The sequence below is a fragment of the Macaca mulatta genome, chromosome 1 (genome assembly GCF_049350105.2).
Source record: "Macaca mulatta isolate MMU2019108-1 chromosome 1, T2T-MMU8v2.0, whole genome shotgun sequence".
Lineage (NCBI taxonomy): Eukaryota > Metazoa > Chordata > Mammalia > Primates > Cercopithecidae > Macaca > Macaca mulatta.
In genome coordinates, this window is record NC_133406.1 from 239,139,002 (window position 1) to 239,162,202 (window position 23,201).

The window sequence follows — 23,201 nt, forward strand, 5'->3', positions numbered from 1 at the left end:
CAGACACAGCGGTGAGGCACCTGTGGGACTTTATTAGGTAAACAGACCCCAGCTCCAGCCACAGGCTTGGACCGGCCAGCTGAGAGTGGCCTCAGACGCCCGGCCAGATTCCCTCCTCCCGGCCACAGCCTGGGCTTTCTCGGGGCCACCATTGCGCATAGGGCCGGGGTGTGCCGCCTGCAGTGGGAAGCAGGCTTCAGGCCGCCCCACCTCGGTCTGGTCCCGGCAGGCCCCCAACACCCGGCTCTGCTGTGGGAGCCGAGAAGAGACACCACCGCCCCTCTCCTGCTGCCCTGGGGGCTCAGCCGGCACCCACCCTCCCCGTGGCCTGGGCAGGGGCTGGGGTGTGAAGCCTCCCCTCCCGCTCTGAGTCACATGGAAAATGCGTCTCCCAAGTGTCTTAAGGGGCAGGAAGGAGGCCTGCCCCTCCCTAGCCAGTGCCCACAACAGGGGGTGTCCTGGGGGGCAGAACGGCCGACCCCCACCACAAGCTAAGCTGGTGCACAGAGGCCCTGGGCACAGCCCTTCCCCATCCAGGAATATTTCCTAAATGTGCAGGGGCCGGAAGTTGGGGGTGGGAGGGGTCCGCTGACAGCTCTGTGAGGTGTGGGTCTCGCTGTGGACTCAGGATGGGGAGGGCTCGTCCCCGCGCCCAGGCCCTTCTGACTTCAGCCAGCACATCTTCTGCTGGTGCTGCTGGACAGCATCTTGCACACAGGCGTCCATCATGGCCTCGGTGAGGACCCCGTCCTCGGAGGCATACGCCGTGGCCTAGTGAGGAGAGAGGGAGCTGAGGGAGGCCGCATGGGAACCCCCCACCCCCAATGCACACCAGGGCCCCGAGGTGGGGAGGGGCCAAACCAGGGGCACCAGAACGGCCTCAGGGTGAAACACAGGCTTCCCACACCTCAGCAGAGCCCAGCATGCGTGTGGGCACCGGGAGCGACCCCTGCAGTGCCACAGCCCTGCCTGCGTCCTCAGCACTGCTGTTTCTCGATGACTTTCTAATAATAGAAAGCCGAAGGCCAAGCCCCACTGACAGCTGACCGAGGGCAGCTCCCAAGAGGCCGGGGAATTGCAGACCCTCTGTGTGTCTCAGCCGTGGCCAGGCAGCATCCCCGAGTGGCACTGCACCTCAGACCCTCAGACCCTGACCCTCACCGGCCGCCAGGGCAGAGGCAGCCACTGCCCACCTCAGGGCACCAAGGCCAGCCCTGCCCCCACCTCCCTGTCCTCCTGGCACAGGGCTTGGCATCCAGCACACAGAGGCTGGAGCTGCTGGGACTGGGGCCCTTGGTGTTGCTTCAGGCAGCCTGAGGTCCAGCCCTTCTGCCATGGACAGGTCACTCTGCATCCCAGTGCCAGTGAAAGGTGTGGAGTCCCCAAGGGGAGGCACCTGTGGGTCAGGGTCTGGGCATGGGGACGCCCACTGGGCACCGTGCTCGGGAGTGCACCAGGACAGCTAGAGGAAGCACAGGGCAGGGGACGCTTCCCGGACAGCTGAGTGGGTCCCTAACCCCATCCTGGCTGTGCCTCCCAGAGGCAGGATTCATCTCACAGGGTAAAGGGGCAGCAGCACACCATTCTCCCACAACATGGCTGCCACGACGGGACCTTCCATGGGGATGACCACATGGTGCCCGTCCCCACTGGCAGCGCCCACCCCTCGCCAAGAGCCACTGTGTGGGGAGACACTGACTGGAGCTGGACCACCACTGTGCGTCAGGGGCCCAGGACTGCTCAACATTTTTGGTCTTGAGCCCACCCAAGAGAGTTCAAACAGGTGCAGGAACCCTTAGGGTGCACCCGAGTGGCTGCACCTCACCCAGGGCCCAGTGGAGGAAAGGGGATGAGCAGATGCTCACAGGGCCACCCCACCAGGAAGCACGGGACCTGGCAGAGCCCACCAGAAGTGACAGCGAAATGTCACGTGGCCTCCTGGGTGGGATTCTGGGGCAAGACCCAGTCCCAGGTAGGGCCAACAGTGACACATGACATTCACCACATGGCAAGGCCCCGGGCCTGGGAGCTCTCTGTGCTACCCTTGCAACTTTTGTGGGAACCTAAAATCTTCAAACTATAAAAGGTCAAAGACAAGACCTGGACCTGATGTCTTCATGTGTGAATTCACAAAACATGAAGAATCAGCAGCACTCCTCAAACTCTGGGACAAATTGAAGAACATTTCTCACTCATCCTAGGAGGCCAGCATTACCCTGATATCAAACCCAGACAAAGACATCACAAGAAAAATGACAGGCCAATATCCCTGATGAGCATCACTGGCAAAGTCCTCAAGAAAATGCCAGCAGAATGAATTCAGCAGTATAGTTAAAGGACTCTACACCACGAAGAAGCAGGATTTATTCCTGGAATGCAAGGATAGTTCAACATAGGAAAATCAGTCAACGTTCCACATACTAAATGTTTATACAAAAATCAACTGATATTAGCAGAGTGGAGGAAAGAAACCACATGACCATCTCATCTGATCTAGGAAAAGCATTCGACCAAATTCAACACCCTTTTATGAGAAAAACATTCAAGAGGCTGTGTGCGGTGGCTCACACCTGTAATCCCAGCACTTTGAGATGACAAAGGGGGTAGATCACCTGAAGTCAAGGAGATCCACTGCCTTGGCCTCCCAAAGTGCTGTGATTACAGGTGTGAGCCACTGCACCCAACCCAAATTATTATTTTATTTATCTATTTATTTATGTTTGAGACAGAGTCTCGCTCTGTTGCCCATGCTGGAGTGCAGTGGCGCAATCTCGGCCCGCTGCAAGCTCTGCCTCCTGGTTCATGCCATTCTCCTGCCTCAGCCTCCCAAGTAGCTGGGACTACAGGCACCCGCCACCAGGCCGGTTAATTTTTTTTTTTTTGTATTTTTTAGCAGAGACAGGGTTTCACTGCGTGAGCCAGGATGGTCTCGATCAACTAACCTCATGATCTGCCTGCCTCGGCCTCCCAAAGTGCTGGGATTACAGGTGTGAGCCACTGCACTGGGCCAGCCCAAATTATTATTAGTTTTAGTTTTAGTTTTTTGAGATGGAGTCTCACTCTGTTGCCAGGCTGGAGTGCAGTGGCGTGATCTCGGCTCACTGCAACCTCTGCCTCCTGGGTTCAAGCAATTCTCCTGCCTCATCCTCCAAAGTAGCTGGGATTACAGGCATGCGCCACAACACCCAGCTAATTTTTATAAAAAGTAGAGATGGGGTTTCACCATTTGCCCAGATGGTCTCCATCTCTTAACCTTGTGATCCGCCCGCCTCGGCCTCCCAAAGTGCTAGGATTACAGCTATGAGCCACTACACCCGGCTTATTACTATTTTTTTCAGATGGAGTCTCACTCTGTCACTCAGGCTGGAGGACAGTGGCACCATCTCGGCTCACCACATCCTCTGCCTCCTGGATTCAAGAGATTCTCCTGGCTCAGCCTCCTAAGTAGCTGGGACTACAGGCATGTGCCACCAACATGCCCGGGTAATTTTTGCATTTCTAGTAGAGGTGAGGTTGGCCATGTTGGCCAGGCTGGTCTTGAACTCCTGGCCTCAGGTGATCCTCTTGCCTCAGCCTCCCAATGTGCTGGGATTACAGGCATGAGCCACTGTGCCTGGCCCAAATTATTCTTATTTTTTAAGACAGGGTCTCGCTCTGTTGCCTAGGCTGGAGTGCAGTGGCACAATCACAGCTCACTGCAGCCTCAACCTCCTGGACTCAAGTGATCCTCCCACCTCAGCCTCCCAAGCAGCTGGCATTACAGGCATGCACTACCAGGTCTGGCTAATTTTTTCATTTTTTGTAAAATTTCCAGGCTAGTCCTGAACTCCTGGCTTCAAATAATCTGGCTGACTTGACCTCCCCAAATGCTGTGAATACAAGTGTCAGCCACCACCACGCCCGGCCTCTGCTTTCTTAGTTGTGGAAATAGACCTGGTCTCAAGTGGGGATGGCCTGGAACAGAGACCTCAGCTGACCCACAAGGATGGGGTTTGAGATCTGGGGCTCTTTGTCACAGCGGCATAACCCAGCCTGTACTGACTAATACAGCCCCTATAGACCCCGGCTGCAATGTTTAAATCAAGGTAGTTGGCTACTTCATTAATCTGACACACATTCATTCAAAAGCGCTGCTAGGTTGAGTGACCAGGTTGTCACACAGACTCTGCAGACCCCAGAGGCGGCGATGCCTGTGTGTGGCCACGGCGCGTTCGGCCCCACAGACCTGGTTTTGCTTTTCCAGCAACCTCCAAAGACCAAAGCTTTCCGGATGGCCACGCCCACACTGCTCTGAGTCCCGGCTCCCCGTCCCTGCAGCAGCCACGGAGCTGCAGGACGGGGGCCTCCAAGGAACAACTGGCTGTGGGACAATCAGAGGCCACTCCCACCTGTGTGTCAAGGAGGACCAAGCCCAGGGATTTGGTCCAGAAAACACGACGTCCCTCCATCCCGACCCCCGACTCACACAGGGCCTGTCCTGACCAGCATTTACACCAGGAGGTGCCTGTTGGCCAAGGTGAGAGTCCAAAGCCTCCCGCCCCAGCCGGCAGAGTGCAGGCTACTGCAACGCTGGATGGGCTTCCAAAGAGCCCCGTGTGACCGTCAGCCACCAAAATGGGCCCCCCTTCCTGAGGGCATGAGCAGGTGGGCGCCACCATGTGGAGTGGCCCAACGGGGGTGGGTGCCCCGTGTCATGTCTGTGCACAGAAAACCCCTCAACAGAAGCTCCCGCGTGACACTGGTGCTGGGACAGGCGCAACCGGCCGTCTCCACAGCAGTTGGGCTCCCGTCTGGGTGGGTGAGCCCGAGCCTGACTCACCTGCCAGGACACAGCCAGCTGAGCGATCTCCCGGCCCGACATGCCCTCCGTCAGCCGAGCGATCTCCGAACACTTCCTCCCGTAGTCAAACTGGGCCAACTTCAGACGCCTGGGGAAGGAGTTCCCAAGTGGGCCGGCCACGGCAGCGGCTCCCACACCACGAGGTGGGGACTGGAAGACACGCCGCCAGGCGGGCACCCATGCCAGATGTCCCCTTGGGAGGGGACCTCTCCCTGTGACAGCCCAGCTCTGCACCATCTGTCTGCTGCAGGCCAGGCCCAGACTGAGCAGGAAGAGAGCGGCTACAGGGCCTAGAGATGGCCCCAACCACTCCTCACAGCAGCCCTGCCCACAGCTGCTCACACAGCACCCGCAGGACGCATGGCCTTTACGCTGGCAGTGGCGAGCCCTGACTTCTAGAAAAGCATCTGCCTGAAGGCCACAGACGCCAAGTCATGGTGCCAGGGCTATGAGCAGCCATGGGGGCGGGGGGAGCCCAGGGCAGGGGAGGGCATAGGGAAACAGGCCCAGACAGCTGGGCTGGCACGGAGCAGGTGGCAGCGGCAACCAGACTCTCTTTCGTCGTCACTGGCGACAGCAGGGATTTAGGTCAGGTGCACAGAAGGACTCAGAAACCAGGGCCCTGGGGACGCCAAGAAGTGGAGCGGCCTCTGTTCATCTGGAGTGTTCCTGAGGCAGCCGGCGTGTGGCCCCAGGGCCCCTCATCACCTGGAGGGCTCTGCCCACCGTGCCTGCTGCACCCACCGCCAGCGACAGGGAGCTTGATAGCCTCAAGGCACAAGTGCAGCCAGAGCTGCGCCCCACACCATGAGGCTCCAGGGCCAGCGTGGCAGGTGGAGGAAGGCCAGGCCAGCAGCCAGCAGTGGACCATGAGGAGCCTCTCCCTCCAATCCCGACATGGGGGTCTCAGAGCAACATTCCACGTCACCTCCCATCGGGGTGGCTGGGCACAGGATTTCCTTACAGCCTTCCGTGGAGTGAAGAGGAATGGAAAAGAGGCCGGGCATGGTAGCTCACATCTGTAATCCCTGCACTTTGGGAGGCTGAGGAGGGTGAATCACTTGAGGTAAGGAGTTCGAGACCAGCCTGGCCAATATCATAAAACCCCGTTTCACGATACTAAAAATAAAAAAAAATTTAGCCAGGCATGGTGGTGGGTGACTGTAATCTGAGCTACTCAGGAGGCTGAGGCAAAAGGACTGTTTGAACCCGGGAAACAGAGGTTGCAGTGAACTGAGATCATGCCACTGCACTCCAGCCTGGGGGACAAGAACGAGACTCCGTCTCAAAAAAAACAAAAAAAGGAATGTTGAAGGTTTGTAAGTGATGGTGGACTCTGCCCCCAAACCCAAGGAGATGCCACCAGGCTGTTCTCAGGTGGTGATGAAGAAAGGGGGGCGGGACCTCCCTGGATGTGGCCTCTGGGACCCTTGGGGCCCACAGTCTCCTGTTCGAAACTACAGGACAGGGAGGTGGTGCCCACCCCTGTGACGGGGCCTGCTGGGAGCGTCTGGAGAGCAGGGGCGGGGTGGGCCCTGAGCGAGGGTCCCTGGACAGGGGCGGGTGAGGCGGGACACTTACTGCTTTCCTTCTGTGGCCGGCTTAAGAACATACTTGTCAAAATACATTCTCACCAGGCGCTCCCGCTCCTCCAGCCGCGGCAGGTCGAAGTGAACCATCACGTCAATGCGGTCGTTGATGGCCCAGTCGAACTGCTCGGGCTGGTTGCTGGCCAGGACCAGCATGAACCTGCGGGGCGGGGATGAGGATGCTGGGGCTGGTGGCCGAGCTGCGCTGAGGGAAACAGGGCCGCCTCAGCCCCCACAGGAAGCATCTAAAGCAGCAAGAAACATGAGGACGCGGGCACAGCCCTGGTCGGCCGCCTGCCCCACCGTACCCAGCTGTCCCTCCGCCCGGCTTCCTGGGTCTCTGTTCTTGCCCCATATGGTGCTTCCCTGCTGACCCTTGCCAAGCCTGATAGGCAGCACCGGGACCACCACTCCTCCTGCTGCCTGAGCCCCGCCATGCTGGGAGCAGGGATGCAGGACCCAGAGTCTGTGTCAGGAGTGGCCACATGAGCCAGGACCAGGACCTCAGGGGCTCGGGTGCAGCGGAGGCTCAGCAGGGTCCCAGCCCTGCCTCTCTGGGAAGGACCTGAGCCAGGGCTCCAGGGAGCGTGTACCGGCAGCAGCTGAGCCAGGGAGCCCAACACGCCTGAGGAGTCGGCCACGGCCAACTGGTAGGACTTGATCCTCCGTGTGACACGTGACTGGGGCTGGAGGGGCCCAGGAGACTAAAAAACTCAAACGTAGGGGATTTGGAAGGAAGTAGGGAGCCTGCCGTGGGGCGATCACCATACTGGGGACCTCAGGGCAGCAGCTCACGGAGGACGCACAATGTGCGGAGGCCCCCAGGCCTGGAGGGTGCACCCCTGTCCAACATCCGGGCGGGGGTCCAAGGCCCCAGGCTCCGCCCAAACACACAGGACCTGCTCGTGCCCAGCTTCCCGTGGGAGCAACCGTGTCTCCATCTCCCACCCCAGGGCACCCACACCCTCCAAGGGAGACCCAGCAGAGCCTCAGACCATCAGACAGCCTCCCTTGCAGGCACAGGACCGCGGAAACCCAGGGGCAGAGGGACCTGAAAGCTGGGGCGGCATCGCACAGGGCCGTGAGGACGGGACTGACCCCGGCTCTGCCCAGGAGGCCCCCGCATGTTCCTGAGTAACGCCCCATGCTGTCCCGAGCTGGGCCGTTCCCAGGGGACATCCGAGGTGGACACGCTGAGGCCACGGGTGCTGCCCAGCACTGTGATCCAGGGCCCCTGAGGTCCCTCGGTGGGAACCAAGGGCGACGGCTGCACAGCCCTACCCGGGGGCCTAGGACGCTCCCTCACTTGTTGCTGTGCTGGCCCGTGCGGTACAGGAAGGCGTTCAGTGTGGCCCGGAGGTCCTCGCTTATCTTCTCCTACAGAGAAGGTTCTAGCTTTAGACACCAGGAGCAAAGCCTTGTAAACAGCCACAGCAGAAGCTCCCACAGGCCTCCCTCCTGCAGGGAGCAGGGACGCGGCGACACTTTCATGGATCTAAACTCAAAAGCCTGACCAGGGCCAGGGGCGGTGGCTCATGCACATAACCTAGCATTTGGGGAGGCTGAGGAGGGCAGATCACCTGAGGTAGGGAGTTTGAGGCCATCCTGGCCAACATGATGAGACCCCGTCTACACTAAAAGTACAAAAATTAGCCAGGGTAGTGGCACACCTGTAGTCCCAGCTACGTGGGAGGCTGAAGCAGGAGAATCACTTCAACCTGGGAGGCAGAGGTTGCAGCGAGCCGAAATTGCACCGCTGCACTCCAGCATGGGCGACAGAGTGAGACTCTGTCTCAAAAACAAAAACAAAAACAAAAACAAAAAAAACCCTGACTGGGCATGGGGGCTCACGTCTATAATCCCAGAACCTCAGAAGGTCAAGGCGGGAGCATCTCTTATAGCCCAGCCTGGGTAATGAGGGGAACCTGGGAGGCAGAGGTTGCAGCGAGCTGAAATTGCACCGCTGCACTCCAGCATGGGAGACAGAGTGAGACTCTGGAAAAAAAAAAAAAAAAAGCCTGACTGGGCGTGGGGACTCACATATGTAATACCTGCACTTGAGAACGTCAAGGCGGGCAAACCTCTTTAGCTCAGAAGTTCGAGCCCAGTCTGGACAACGTGAGGAAACTCCATCTCTACTAACATTACAAAAAAATTAGCCGGGCATGGCACTGTGCCCCTGCAGTCCTGCCTACGCGGGCAGCTGAGGCAGGAGGACAGCTTGAGCTCGAGAGGTCGAGGCTACAGTGAACTGTGATCACGCCACTGCACTCCAGCCTGGGCGACTGAGACCCTGTCTTAAAATGATAATTAAAAGGCTGGGCGTGGTGGATCACGCATGCAATCCCAGTATTTTGGGAGGCTGAGGCGGGAGGATCATTTGAGATCAGGAGTTTTTGACCAGCCTGACCAACATGGTGAAACCCCATCTCTATTAAAAATACAAAAAAACCGTAACTGGGTATGGTGGCAAAAGCATGTAATCCCAGCTATTTAGGGGGCTGAGGCAGGAGACTAGCTTGAATCCAGGAAGTGGAGGTTGCAGTGAGCCAAGATTGCGCCACTGCAAGCCAGCTTAAGCCATAGAGCGAGACTTCCTCTCAAATAAATAAAAATAAAAAGAGACCAGGGCATCCGGGTGTGGTGGCTCACGCCTGTATCCCAGGACTTTTGGAGGCCAAGGAGGGCGGATCACCTGAGGTCAGGAGTTCGAGACCAGCCTGGCCAACATGATGAAACCCCGTTTCTACTAAAAATAGAAATACTGTCTGGACATGGTGGTGGGCACCTGTAATCCAAGCTACTTGGGAGGCTGAGACAGAAGAATCGCTTGAACCCAGGAGTTGGAGGCTGCAGTGAGCTGACATTATACCCTTGCACTCCAGCCTGGCTACAGAGAGAGATTCCATCTCAAAAACCAAAACAAAAAAACCCTCAAAAGCCATAACTTTTAACTTCCAGCTGACCTAAAAAATGCTGTTTTTCACACAAAACTTAGAGAGAAAAAGACATTGATAAGAGGGCTGCAGCCTGGCCCAGGGAGACGGCTGTGTCCACTCCACCACCCCCGTGGTCAGACAGAGGCTTAGTGACACTCACGGTGGCTCGCTTCCGAAGGAAGGCGTCTGCTTCATCCACGAAGAGCAGGAGGCTGTGAACGAGAGGGAGGCCAAGCATGGCGAGAGTGACACCTAGAGTGGCCCACAGCAGCGTCCGGCTGTGGCGGGAGCAGGCCGAGCGGGCAGATCCCCAAGGGGTGCAGCCTCTGCCCCATCAGGAGCCCTAAGTCCTGGATCTGACAGAAGCCCATCAGCCTGGCCTCTGGGCAGCTGACCACAGCCCAGTCTCACAAGGCGCCGGAAAGCCAACGGCACACGGGGGCACCAGACTCTGCCCTGCAGGCTTCACCCCCACCCGGCCCAGTGCAGCGCTGGTGGCCGCTCAGAGTCCACACCAGGGGCAGGATCTTCTAAAGTGGGAGGGTGCCAGCCATGAGGAATGTGGTGCCAATGTGGACAGCTGAGGTCCCAAGGGTGCCCAGGCTGTGCCCTGCGCGGGGTCACTGTGGGACCTATCGAAGGGTGTGTGCCATGCTGTCTTCGGCTGACTTCCAAATGGTTCTACCAAAAGGAACTGGTGCCCACGCCCACCTGCACGCGTGTCGGAGGGAGGGCGGCCGTGGAGGAGGCGCCCCTGCAGCTGTGAAGACCCCTCACCCCCTACACCCACCCACCTCCCTTCTGCCCTGAGCCAAGTATCCCACTGGCAGCCTCCAAACACTGGGGGCCTCGTGTCCACCAGGGTCCACACTCAGGGGACCTTCCCTCCGAGGGACCCTCCGCCCGGCCTCCTGCGTGGCCACAAGGACAGAGCTGCAGAAAGACCACGAGGTCCCGGAAAGCCACCTGGACCCCCTTCCCCGAAGGCAGCCTGCTGGGCCGCAGTGAAGGGCCTGTGTGCATGCTGTGGGGACGTCTCACCCGCGCCGGCTGGTATTGGCCCAGTCAAACAGCTTATGCATGGCGGTCACGCCTTCCCGCCCCATGGGGGCCACGTCCCCGCCTGTCATGATGGCGTAGTCCATGCCTGAGTGCACGGCGAGTTTCTAGACAGGAAGAGTGAGGGGAGTCAGAACAGATGTTCCATCTGCCTCGGCAAAGCCTGCACACTCCACCCAGAGTGTGGAGCCCCTGTCGGGCGTCCCTGCCTGGAAGCCACAGCCTGGTAGCCACAGCCTGCCAAACAGGAGACGTCCCCTGCCTGGAAGATGGGAGGCGCTGTTGCCCACACCAACACCCTGAACCTACATGAGAGCGGACAAAGGCCTAAGGGAAGTCCACTCCCCAGGCGGCCGACCCCCAGACACCTGCAGGCCGGTGAGACCCCAGCGGCCCCTGGCCCACCTGCGCAGCCAGGTGCTCTCACCTTGGCAAATAGCGTCTTCCCGGTGCCTGGCGGCCCGTACATCAGAACGTTCCTGTACAGGCTGCGGTTCTTCTTCGTGTTCCTTGTTGCTATGGCAATGTCGCGCACCCGCGCTTCCAGGCTGGGCTGCCAGGGAAGACGGGGACTTGGGGGACACACTCAGGGCCCACGGAAGCCTTGGGAGTAGGGGCTGCAGCAATGCCCTGTTGTGGACTCCACTCCTCGGGGTGCCGTCCAGCTGACAGACAGCCTATCCCCGGCACGGTCCAAGCGGTCACATCTCAGAAGCCGAAAGCTCCTCAGCACCACCACGAGTGCCAGCAAGGGCCACAGCCTGGCGCAGCTCCGGGGACCCCTCCCTGCACCTCCCCGGTCCCAGGCACACCGACTTACACTCAGCACAACACCCTCCAGTGCATCCTGGGGCCGACTGAGGAGCCGCCGGCTGACCTACCGGAGCGGAAAGGGAAGCGCCATTGGGTCACCTGCCACAGCCACGGCACAGCCACCAACGCACAGACAAACTCAGTAACACACCGAAACGGAGCTGCCCCAAAGCACTGCCAGGACTGGCCAGGACCTGGAACCCCGCCGCGCTGGGAGACTGGGTGACTGTTGCTGGGATTGGGGGCATTTTCCAGTTCCTTATTGGCTTTTATTTCATTACCTACCAAGTGATCTGTGGAGACCCCACCACCCCCGTGTGGAGAGCAGGCACCTCGGGGGTGGCCAGTGGCGCGGCTCCCCAGGGAGGCTGCCAGACACCATGGTCTGTGGCAGCTTCCCCGACACACACAAGCACACCCAAGTCCCAGCACTTGCAAGGACCCCGATGTGCTCCCAGGTCCCACCACGAGCCCCGAGCAGGGCAGACCGAAGCAGATGGGGCAAGAGTCTCACTGATGCAGACCCCTAAGCTACAGCGCCGGACAGGAAAACCCGGGCGTGAAGGAGCGTGCGGTTGCCTGTCATCCGGGGAAAGGGGAGGGACAGGAGGGTGTGCGCGGACAGGAGGGTGTGCACGGGCGGGCTCTGCTCGTGGGGTAGAGGGGACTCAGCCAGGAACCGCACTCAGGAAGGACCAGGCCCGCGCTGCTACCTGGAAGGGGTGCTGCAGCGCCTCCAGCACCGTGATGCGGGACGTCTCCCTCACCAGGGATGGCTTCCACAGCCGAGCCTCGATGAAGCGGGCCGCCGCGGCTGTCCCATTCTTGGCAGAGTAGACCCCGCCAGCCAGCAGCGTCAGCCCAACCACCTGCAGCGGAGACACTGCACTGGCGTGCCTGCCCCACCCTCCCTCCCTCCTAGAGCGGGAGATGCACGGGGCTGCCCCACCCTCTCTCCGCCCAAGGGAGAAGCACAGGGCTGTGTGCTGGCAGCACAGGAACCGGAATCCCAGTCACGTGGTTACAGGAGGCAGGCGGGGCCGTCACAGCGCCCTCACTCAGGGCCATTTTCTCTGCAACTGGCAGCATAAATCCTGCAAAGCCCTGGTCGCTGAGCAGGGCCCTGGGCAGACTCAGCAGGCTATGTCACAGGGCCACACCCTCTGCTACTTCCTTGGCCACTAAAATGGTACTTTATTCCTGGAAAACAAGGCTAACCCGAAATCTCTGACTCGTTTTAAAAATCGATTAGGCTGACTGGGCGCGGTAGCTCAGGCCTGCGATCCCAGCACTTTGGGAGGCTGAGGCGGGTGGATCACCTGAGGTCGGGAGTTCGAGGCCAGCCTAACCAACCTGGAGAAACCCTTTCTCTACTAAAAAACAAAAAATTAGCTGGCCATGGTGGCACATGCCTGTAATCCTGTCTACGTGGGAGGCTGAGGCAGGAGAATCGCTTGAACCCGGGAGGCGGGGGTTGCAGTGAGCTGAAACCGTGCCATTACACTCCAGCCTATGCAACAAAAGCAAAAGTCTGTCTCAAAAACAAACAAAAACGTAGTCAGGCCTGGTGGCTCACCCATGTAATCCCAGCACTTTGGGAGGCCAAGACGGGCTGATCACTTGAGGTCCGAAGTTCGTGACCAGCCTGGCCAACGTGGTGAAACCCCATCTCTACTAAAAATAGAAAAACTGGCCTGGCCTGGTAGCACAGGCCTGTATTAGCTGGGCGTGGCGACGTGAGCCTGTAATCCCAGTCACTCGGGAGGCTGAGGCAGGAGAACTGCTTGAACTGGGGAGGTGCAGCTTGCAGTGAGCCGAGATGGCGCCACTGCACTCCAGTCTGACCACAGAGCAAGACCCTGCCTCTAAACACAAATACACAAAAGTCAATGGTGCATTAAGGAGCTCCCTCATGTTCTCATGTGACGCCGTCTCACCAACACGGGTGGAAACACCACCGGCGACATTCACCGTCACACTGGCGAGGCCACGGACAGGCGCTGCAGTCACAGCACAGGGCACCCGCACCATGGCAGAGCAACTGCCCACTGTGTGCCAGGCACCTACTGTGTGCTGGGCATGGGGGGACGGAGGACGCAGCCGTGTGCGACGTAGTGCGCCACCACAGCAGGCCGGAGCCTGAGCACAGAGTGAGGCTTTAAACAAGAGAGGAATCTGTGAACTTCAAACTCTCAGGGTTTTATAAGGACTAAAGAAGGTTTTTGCAAAATGGAGTCGGGGTCTTTGTTTTTGTTTTGAGAAGGAGCCTCGCTCTGTGGCCCAGGCTGGAGTGCAGTGGCGGGATCTCGGCTCACTGCAACCTCCATCTCCCGGCTCATGTGATTCTCCTCCCACAGCCTTCTGAGTAGCTTGGACTACAGGCGCCCGCCACCATGCATGGCTAATTTTTTTGTATTTTTTTTTCTTTTTTTTAGTAGAGACGGGGTTTCACCGTGTTAGCCAGGATGGTCTCGATCCCCTGACATCGTGATCCGCCCACCTCTGCCTCTGCCTCCCAAAGTGCAGAAATCACAGGTGTGAGCCACCACTCTTGACAATTTTTTTCTTGAGACAAGGATTTGTTCTGTCGCCCAGGATGGAGTGCGGTGGTGCGATCTCAGCTCACTGCAGCTGCAACCTCCCTAGGTTTAGGTGATCCTCCTACCTCAGCCTCTCGAATAGTGGGACCATAGGCGCTGCCACCTCACCCAGCTGATGTTTGATTTTTTTGTAGAGATGGAGTCTCACTGTGTGGCCCAGGCTAGCAACTGTGTTTTCTTCCTCTAGCTTGAGAACGGAGGAGCAGCCGTGGCCAGCAGGTACAACGTGGGTTTGCTCTGTGCTGGCAGAGCGCCAGGGCCTGTGCAGAGCCAGCAGGGACAGGACCCAGGGCTCCAGGAGGCCCACACAGGCTGCCCCTCAGCCACCTCCCAGCCTTGTTTTATAAGAATGTTTACCGTGGCTGTCACTTTCTTCCGGTCTGTCAAAAAGGCATGGAATCCTTCCCCAAACAAGGTGCCAGCCGTCCTGCGGGGAAAGCAGCGATGTGACCAGGACGGACAAGAAGATCCACGCCACGTAGCAAGAGCAGGTCGAGGCCCTGAGATGGCGGCCCGGCCTTGCCAGGACAGAGGGGCAGTGACCCCACCAAGGAGCCAGCCTACGGCGGCCAGGCCTGGAAGAGCTGGAGAGCCCCAGGAACAGCAACTCACACCTGCGGAGCTCCGTCTGCAGCCAGCATGGGCCTCGGCAGCGCTCACCTGATGGACTCCAAGACGGTCTGACGGTGCTCGGCCGCCTTCAGGTGGATCTGCTCGCAGATGATGTCTGCGTTCTCTCGTTCGGCCTTGGCGCGTGCCCGGGCCTCGGCCTCCACTCGCAGTATCTCGTTCTTCTGCCGCAGCTCCATCTCCCGCTCCACGGTGGCTGCCCCAGAGAAGCAGGGCAGCTCAGTGCCACGCTGTGCAGCACGTCTGCCTCCGTCCACACGGTGGACAGCCCCACGCCACGGACCGGCCCACACCGCTGGCAGGCTAAGGCCACGGACAGGCCCACGCCACCACCAGGCCCACGCCACAGACAGGCCACCACAGACCAGCCCAGGCCACGGACTGGCCCAGGCCACTGACAGGCCCACACTGCCAATAGGCTAAGACCATGGACTGGCTCACACTAAGGACAAGCCCAGCCCATGGGCAGGCCCACACCACAGCCCGCACCATGCCATGGACAGACACACACAGGCCTTTGTAGGAACGGTGCACATGCCGGCCCTGCCCGTGGATTAGAGCCCCTGAAATCCGACCCAGAGGCCCAGGCACCTTGTCAGGATGTTCGCTTTAAAGCAAAGAACTGGAATGTGGAGTTCCCAGAGAAGCCCCCCTCACACAGAAACACAGCTGTCAGATCTCAGAGGCGCGTGCCGTGCCATGTCTGGCTATGGAATAGTGAACGTGCACACCTCACCACAAGCCCATCCCCGGTGAAAAGTGGTGACAAACATTCGCCTGGCGCCCTCACCGACAAATGCCACGTGGCACCAAATACTTGTGATCCTCATCGGGGACAGTAAAGACAGTAAACAGGACAGTCCAGACCCATGTTCGAAGCAGAACACAGAGACTCACACCTGTAATCCCAGCTCTGTGGAAGGCCAAGGCAGGTGGAGAACGAGGTCAAGAAGTTCAAGACCAGCCTGCTCAACATAGTGAAACCCTGTCTCTACTGAGGATACAAAAAAATTAGCCGGGTGTGGCGGCGGGCACCTGTGATCCCAGCTACTCGGAAGGCTGAGGCAGAATTGCTTAAACCCAGGAGACGGAGGCTGCAGTGAGCTGAGATTGTGCCACTGCACTCCAGCCTGGGTGACAGAGCGAGACTCCGTCTCAAAAAAAAAAAAAGACCCACGTTCTTCCCATGAAGTGAAGCAGCTCCCGCCCTCCCCGCACAGGCCCTGGCGTCTGGTCGCAGACCGAGGTGCCTTCCGAGAGGCAGTCCCACCCCAGGAAGCCCCAGCAGCCTTGCCCACTGCATGGGTAGCTATGAGGGGCTCAGGCTCAGTGCACGCCGGGTAAGTGTCTGTCAGGCGCTGAGGTCCACAAGCAGCCCCCGCTCTCCATGCTGCCACCGCGGCCTCCGCCCCAGCCAGGAGAGCAGACAGCCTACCTCGCCGCATGGCCTCCTGCTTCTGCACTGACTCTTCCTGCTTCCGTAAATTCTCCTCATTGAGAAGTTGCTGAGAAGAAGCCGTAGAAAAAGAGAAAAGCCTTTAAAACCAGAAAAACACTCAACACCAATCCAGAGGTTGTGTCTGCCCCAGGACCGGGGGCTCCAAGCATCCCGCGCACCTGGGGCCTGCAGATGCCGCAGCCTGACACACAGACACGGGTGACATCGGCCGGGACGGCAGTCGCTGAGGGGCTGCTTTCAGAACCCAAACTCCCCAGCGGCAGAAACAGCCCCCACTGCGGCTTCCCTGAGAAGGGCCACTGCGCGGCCGACCTCCCAACACCACCGCCCTGATTCACGCTGTGCTGAAGGAAGCCTCTGTCGTCTGCCAATTAAATGTTGAAGCTACAATGGCCGCAACAGACAACGCGTGAACCCCGCCTGTGAGCTCAGGACTAGGGCGACGGGCCCTAAGGAGAAGGGAGCAGATGTCACCCAAGCTTTTCTGATGGGCCCAGAGACCTGCTCTCTGCCACTGACCAGCCATCACAAGCACAACCCCCCACGCTGCCAGCTGGGCACCCGGGTGGGAGACAAGGAGGCTCCACGAGCCTGGAGAGCCTCTGCTGCGGAGACCATGCAGGGGGTGTGCGGGGGGTGATTCTGCCCGTGTGGGGGTGTATGCGCAGGGCGTGTGTGCCCGTGGTGGGGGGTGTGCCCATGCAGGAGGGGTTATGCATGCCCATGTGGGTGTGGGCCGGGGTGTGTGTGCCCATGTGTGGTGTGTGTGCCCGTGTGCGGTGTGCGGGGATGTGTACGTGCCCGTGTGCGGGGTGTGTGTCCATGTGGGGGGGGTGTGTACCTGTGTGCAGGGTGTGTGTGCCCGTGTGTATGGGGGTGTGTTTGCGGGTGGGCGTGTGTGGGCCTCTGTGGGGCTGTGTGTGTTCCCGTGTTGGGGGGTGCCTGTCTCCCCGTACGTGTGTGCACATGTCTCTGCATGTGTGCCTGTACACGTGTGCCGGTGCGCGTCTGTCCACGAAGTTTCCCCTGCACTAGCACCCACCATCAGCAGCCCCAGCGTTCTGGCCCCACGGCCTCTGACCCACCGACCGGTACGAAGCCGCCTACATTCTCAGGGACGCAGGCGCCTCGCAGGGGAGGCTCAGCTCACCTGCTGCTTCAATTGGTCCTCGTAGCGCTGCCGGGCCAGCTTGTCTTGATACTGGGCCCTCTGGGGGAGAAGAGGGCGGCAAGGACACATCTCAGCCGGGAGCTGCACTCAGGGCCGACCCGGCCGGGCACCGGGACTCCCACGCGCCATCAGCCTCACACAAACATGGGGGGGCGGGGACCTCCCGTCCGGCTCAGCAGTGAGGGACTTTGCAGGTCTTAGGCATTTGTGCAAGGCTGTTCCAAGGGCAGCTCTAAAGGCTGACTCCAGAGCGCCTGGGACCGTGCCCGGCTCCTAGTCCTGCCCCGAGCCATCCCCTGGAGTCGGGCGGCCTCCCTCACGGCCTCTCGCGCTCTTACGGCCTGGTGCTGCCGCGTCTCCTCGCTCAGGGTCTTCCTCCTTTCCTCGGCCTGCGCCCGGATCTGCTCGCTCCTGAGCTGCTCCACAGCGGCCTCGTACTCCTGCAGAGCACAGCACCCACCACGTGGCACTTCTCAGGGCTGGCGCTGCCTGACAGTCCCTCCTGTGTCTGCACGGGCCCCGGCACGGCAGAGACTCCGTACCCGGACTAGTGTGTGCAGCAGGCTCGGGGCTTCCAGCTGCATCTGCACCCAGGCTCAGGCCCTGGGGGAATCCAGACCCGCAGGCAGAGAAGCACCAGCAGAAGCCTGCGAAGGCCCCCAGGGAAGGAGGGCGAACACCAACCCCACCCAAGGCTGTTTCTGGGCAGCTCCGGTCAGGTGCTCACTTTTGGACCATGATGGAGGCAGAGCTCGTGCCTATTCTAGGAATCCTGCTGGGTGGGCCGGGCGTCATGGCTCCAGCCTATAATCCCAGTGCCTTGTGAGGTCAAAGTGGGTGGATCACCTGAGGTCAGGAATTAGAGACCAACCTGGACAACATGATGAAACCCCACCTCTACTAAAAATATAAAAATCAGCCAGTTGTGGTGGCGGGCTCTTGTAGTCCCAGCTGCTCGGAGGCTGAGAAAGGAGGTTGAACCCAGGAGGTGGAGGTTGCAGTGAGCCGAGATCACGCCACTACACGCCAGCCTGGAAAACAGACTAAGACTCTGTCTTTAAAAAAATAAAAATAGGCCGGGCGCGGTGGCTCAAGCCTGTAATCCCAGCACTCTGGGAGGCCGAGACGGGCGGATCACGAGGTCAGGAGATCGAGAGACGATCCCGGCTAACACGGTGAAACCCCGTCTCTACTAAAAAAAATACAAAAAAATAGCCGGGCGAGGTGGCGGGCGCCTGTAGTCCCAGCTACTCGGGAGGCTGAGGCAGGAGAATGGCGTAAAACCCGGGAGGTGGAGCTTGCAGTGAGCTGAGATCCGGCCACTGCACTCCAGCCTGGGTGACAGAGCAAGACTCCGTCTCAAAAAAAAAAAAATAAATAAAAAATAAATAAAAAAAAAATAAAAAAAAAATAAAAATAATATGAAACAGGGCGGGCACAGTGGCACATGCCTATAATCCCAGCACTTTGGGAGGCCGAGGCAGGTGGATCACTTGAAGTCAGGAGTTCGAGACCAGCCTGGCCAACATGGTGAAACCCTGTCTCTACTAAAAATATAAAAAGTAGCCAGGTGTGGTGGCGGGTGCCTGTAATCCCAGCTATTCAGGAGGCTGAGGGAGGAGAATTGTTTGAACCCAGGAGGCGGAGGTTGCAGTGAGCCCAGAAGGCACCACAGAACTCCAGCCTGGGAAACAGACTCCATTTCAAAATAAATAAATAAATAAAATAAAACAAAAAAATCTTGCTGAGCATAATGAAATGAGGTGAGAACCTCAAGAAGACCCAGGCCCTCCAGACGACAAGACACCCTCATCAACACTGGTCCTCTCTCTCGGGTGGCACTGCAGCAGCGTCTCTCACCTCCCCTTGTTTCCTTCTGTGAGATGAGGCACCCAAGCTTGGCCCTGGGCCCCACTGCTGCCCATGTACACGTCGCTGGCCCTACCCACCGGCAGTAGCCCACCAATCTCCATGCCCAAACCCCACGTGCACCCCGGCCTCCCCACCCACACCGGCCCCACTCACTTTGAGCTTGGACTGTTGCTCCAGCTGCAGCGTCTGCTCCTGCATCTGTGCCAGATTCAGGGCATCCTTGGCATAACCTGTGGATGCAGGGGCACGGAGGGCAGGTGTTAGGATACCCGGATGCCACTGGGCAGGCATGCACATCAGCCAAGGGGCTTTCTGGAATCCACGGCCACGCCTCGACCTCAAAGCCCCCAGCCCTGCCTCACCATCCTCCTTCCCAGTCAGACCTGGCATGACGATGCCCCGTCCCCAGCACATGGGCTGATGCATTTGTGGGGTTTTACCCCCCAGGGACAGTCTTGGAGGGTCACATCGGGAAGGCCGTCCCACATGGACGGGAGGAGGCTATTTCCCAATTCAACAGAAAGTCAGGTGATGGCTAAAGGGTCCTCTATTTTTTCATGTTACAAACGCTTTTCTTAAGCTTCCAATAGCTATTGTCATTGATCTGCCATCAGGCACGTGCAGGCAAGAAAGAGAATGAATAAGAACTGGATACCAGCCAACACGCTCAGGGTGACGAGGGCAAGCGTATGACAACGTCCCCAGTTACACTTTGTTCCTGGTGGGGAACTGACAGGTTGACGTTTGGGTGTTCTGGGACAGAAGTACGTATTCTCCGAGCTGCTGAGGCCTAAGCATCAGGTCTCAAAATTTTCTGGGATGACAGTTTTCCCATCACAAAATTTTACCATAAAAATCTTCTGGTCAAGCACGGTGGCTCACTCCTGTAATCCCAGCACTTTGAGAGGCTGAGGCGGGTGGATCACTTGAGGCCAGGAGTTAGAGACCAACCTGACCAATGTGGTGAAACCCCATTTCTACTAAATATACAAAAATCAGCCGGGTGCAGTGGCGCACACCTGTAATCCCAGCTACTCTGAGGCTGAGGTGGGAGGATGGCTTGAACCCCAGAGGCAGAGGCTGCAGTGAACCCAGATCATGCCACTACACTCCAGCTGGATAGAGAGAGACTTAAAGAAACAAATCTCCAGGCTGGCCAACATGGCGAACCTCGTCTCTACTAAAAAGACAAAAAAAGAGCAGGGCACAATGGTACACGCCTGTGACCTCAGCTACTTGGGAGGCCGAGGCTGAAGAATTGCTTGAACCCAGGAGGTGGATGTTGCGATGAACCGAGGTTGCGCCACTGCACTCCAGCCTGGGCGACAGAGCGCATCTCCATCTCAAATAAGTAAATAAATAAATACATCTTCTAGCACAGAAAGACACGTCCGTAAAGCCGGCAGGGACCCCTGATGTTCCTGGGCTGGGGCTTTGTTCCCGTCTCTCTGCCTCCTGCAGGCTGTCTCACTTTTTGAAGCCTTCAGAGTCAACTGCAGCAAACACATCACTACCTAGAGCTCGACGTTTGTTCTCAGCTCAGGTGTAATTTTTGGAGGTGACTGACACAGGCGTGAAGCACCGTGGGGAGCACTCATTGCATTTAGACAGAGGCAGCGATGCACTGGCGTGTGGGGTGGCTCTGCTTGGGCCTGTGGTTAGGCACGAACTGGCCTGACGGGCATCAGCGTCAGAGTCCAGGAAAGAGCTTGGAGGCCAACCTCGGGGGCCCCAGTGACCACAGCACAGATGGGACAGGGACCTGCCTCTCAGGGAAGACAGTGCCAGGTCAATGGGTTTGGCTGGTGAGCTCAGGAAGCCAAGGGCTGAAGGGCCCCGGGGCCCTCACCCACTCTCACTCTGACCTGGAGGGGGCCGAGGGTGTGTCAGCCCCCAGGGTCTTGCCACAGAGCAGTGACAGGAACGTGGGCGTCACAGTGAGGCGCTCTGCCTACCTCCTCCCGAGAGGACTTTTGGCTGGATTAAGCTGAGGCCACTCCCTCCCCTGAAAATGGCTCATTGACAGTTCCCACCCCCAGTGACTCTGGGGAGGATGAGAGGGGAAAGAGCAGGTCTGGGGCTCGTGTGGCCTCTCGTTATTAGAATGAGAACAATCATTCACCACCTTGGGGTGACCCTGTGCCAGGACGTGCTCCCAGCGCATGGATTCACACCCACTGGGCACGAGGGTCTCCTCCAGGCACCCCTCTGTGGAGGGCAGGGCGAGCGCTGGTGCTCACACAAACAGTTCTGGGACAATGTGCTGCTCTGGCTTCCAAGGACAGGCCGCAGGAGGGGTCAGGGAAGACCCTGGGAACGAGGCAGCATGGGGCTTTGCCTCCAGGGACAAAGGAGGCAGCCAGGCTGTGAGGAGGAGCCGCCCATTTGCCCGGAGAGCAGCAAGGCCAAAGCAACGGGCTCCAGCCGAATCTCGGCGACCCTGCTGCCAGGAAAGGGGCACACAGGAAGCCAGGAGGGGACGGGCTTGCAGAGGGACTACCAGGCAGATGGGCACGGCAGGGAGCACCCGGGGAAAAAGAGGTCCAGGACGGAAAGGGAGCGGCAAACTTTGGAGAAACCTCTCTCACCAGCCAGCAGTCAGGCCAGGAAGGAGGGAAGGGATAAAAATGAAAGAATGAAAGCGTCCACACCTGGAACAGAATCCACAGGAAACAAAGACTGATGGAGGGCTCCCCACGGTGCACCTGGCAGGCCCCGCTCGACCACAGAGGGCAGGCCAAGGCACTGGCAACCCAGGCAGCGCAGACTGCAGATCAGGGGCTCTGGGGCTGCCAGGACTGGAGCAACTCAGAGGCACAGGTCTGCACCATGGGGAGGAGGCCCTCGGTGGCCCGAGGCTGCTCAATCAGGCCTGTACCACTGATAACTGAGATTCAGCTTCTCGAAGTGGGACAAGTTTTGATCTCTAAGTGAAGTTAGCAGGTGAAAACCCTCAGGAATTCGGACAGAAAGGAACCCTCCAAATGAGCCTGCAGCAAGAAAGTCCGTCACCCAAGTCCGCTGTCCTCCGAGGTGCCCTGAAGTCCAGCCCTTGATTCCCATCCTAACCTGATCATTAAAATTACCCAGCAAGGCCATGAGCAGCGGCTCACGCCTGTAATCCCAGTGCTTTGCGAGGCCGAGGTAGGCGAATCACCTGAGGCCAGAATTCAAGACCAGCCTGGCCAACATGGTGAGTGCTCACACCTGAGGGCACTGGGTCAGGGATTTCCTCAAGTTGGGCAGCACGGCCTGACCTGCGGTTCACAGACCTCGCCGTGCAAACGCTAACGTCTTCCAACAAGAACTGCAAATCTGCTAGACTCTTGTTAGAACCAAATAACTCTCAAATATGCTTCCCTCGTTATGTGGCAATTGCTAGCAACCACCCAACAAACCCATCTACCGACATGGCCACGCCTCGGCCTGCGCCACGTGGAGGCAGCAAGCGCAGAAAGATCCCACGCACTCGGTGGTAACTGAAAGACCAGGGCCAGCCCCAGGCCCTGACCCTGTAACCCGTGAGCGCCACCTCCGCACCTGACCCGCTCTTGACAGCTGCAGAGGTGCAAAAGGGTGACGGAAAGAGTCCGATCCTCCCGGCACGCGAAACGGCTCCGGCCGGGGGTGCTCCGGGGGCGCAGTCTCCCCCGGGAAGTGGCTGCCGACAACGGCGAGGAGCAGCAAGGGCCAGAGCTCCGGGCCCGGCCCGGCCCGGCCCGACCGTCCCACCCGCTCCGCTCCGCCGCACTCACGCGACTGCTCCAGCTCGCGGGCCGCCTTGGCGGCGCGCTCCAGGCCGGTGGGGTCGAAGTTGCTCCATTTGTCCTTGGGCGCCGGCCGGTCTCCCAAGACGCGGTCCCCGCCGCCCTCGGCCCCGGGCTGCGCGGGCGGCAAAGGCAGCGGCGGCCCCGCGCCTTCACCCTTGGGGCCCTTGTTAATGCCGAAAAGCCACGACATGCTCGCGCCGCCGCCGCCAGGACCCCAACCCGAGTCTGACTCGCGTGCGTCTGGGACAAGCCTCCACGAGCCGCGAGCCGGTGGCCAAGACCACTGCGCAGGCGCGACACACCCCCTTCCTCCCGGCAATAGAAGCGCGTAAGGGACACGCGCGCAGCCCTCGGATTGGCCGCCAGGACAGTGACGCCACAGCGACGGCGCCGCCATGGCGGAGCGTGCTCTGGGACCCAGCGGGCGGGAATGGGGGGCGGGAGTAGGGCGGGCGGGGT

General features: G+C 59.2%; 1 protein-coding gene across 1 annotated transcript; it reads right to left on the minus strand.

Moving 5' to 3' along the window:
* Positions 1 to 12: 12 nt before the first annotated feature.
* Positions 13 to 23,035, minus strand: LOC702125 (ATPase family AAA domain-containing protein 3A). Its single transcript, XM_077981007.1, is given in 18 exon segments — positions 13 to 771; positions 4,820 to 4,928; positions 6,422 to 6,589; positions 7,736 to 7,806; positions 9,529 to 9,580; positions 10,410 to 10,534; positions 10,855 to 10,980; positions 11,248 to 11,304; positions 11,954 to 12,109; positions 14,198 to 14,267; positions 14,501 to 14,666; positions 15,906 to 15,975; positions 17,080 to 17,139; positions 17,439 to 17,572; positions 17,575 to 17,614; positions 17,616 to 17,684; positions 19,126 to 19,202; positions 22,728 to 23,035. Coding segments are annotated over 18 exon segments (1,902 nt in total). The 5' UTR covers positions 22,933 to 23,035; the 3' UTR covers positions 13 to 624.
* Between the last annotated feature and the right edge of the window lie 166 nt (positions 23,036 to 23,201).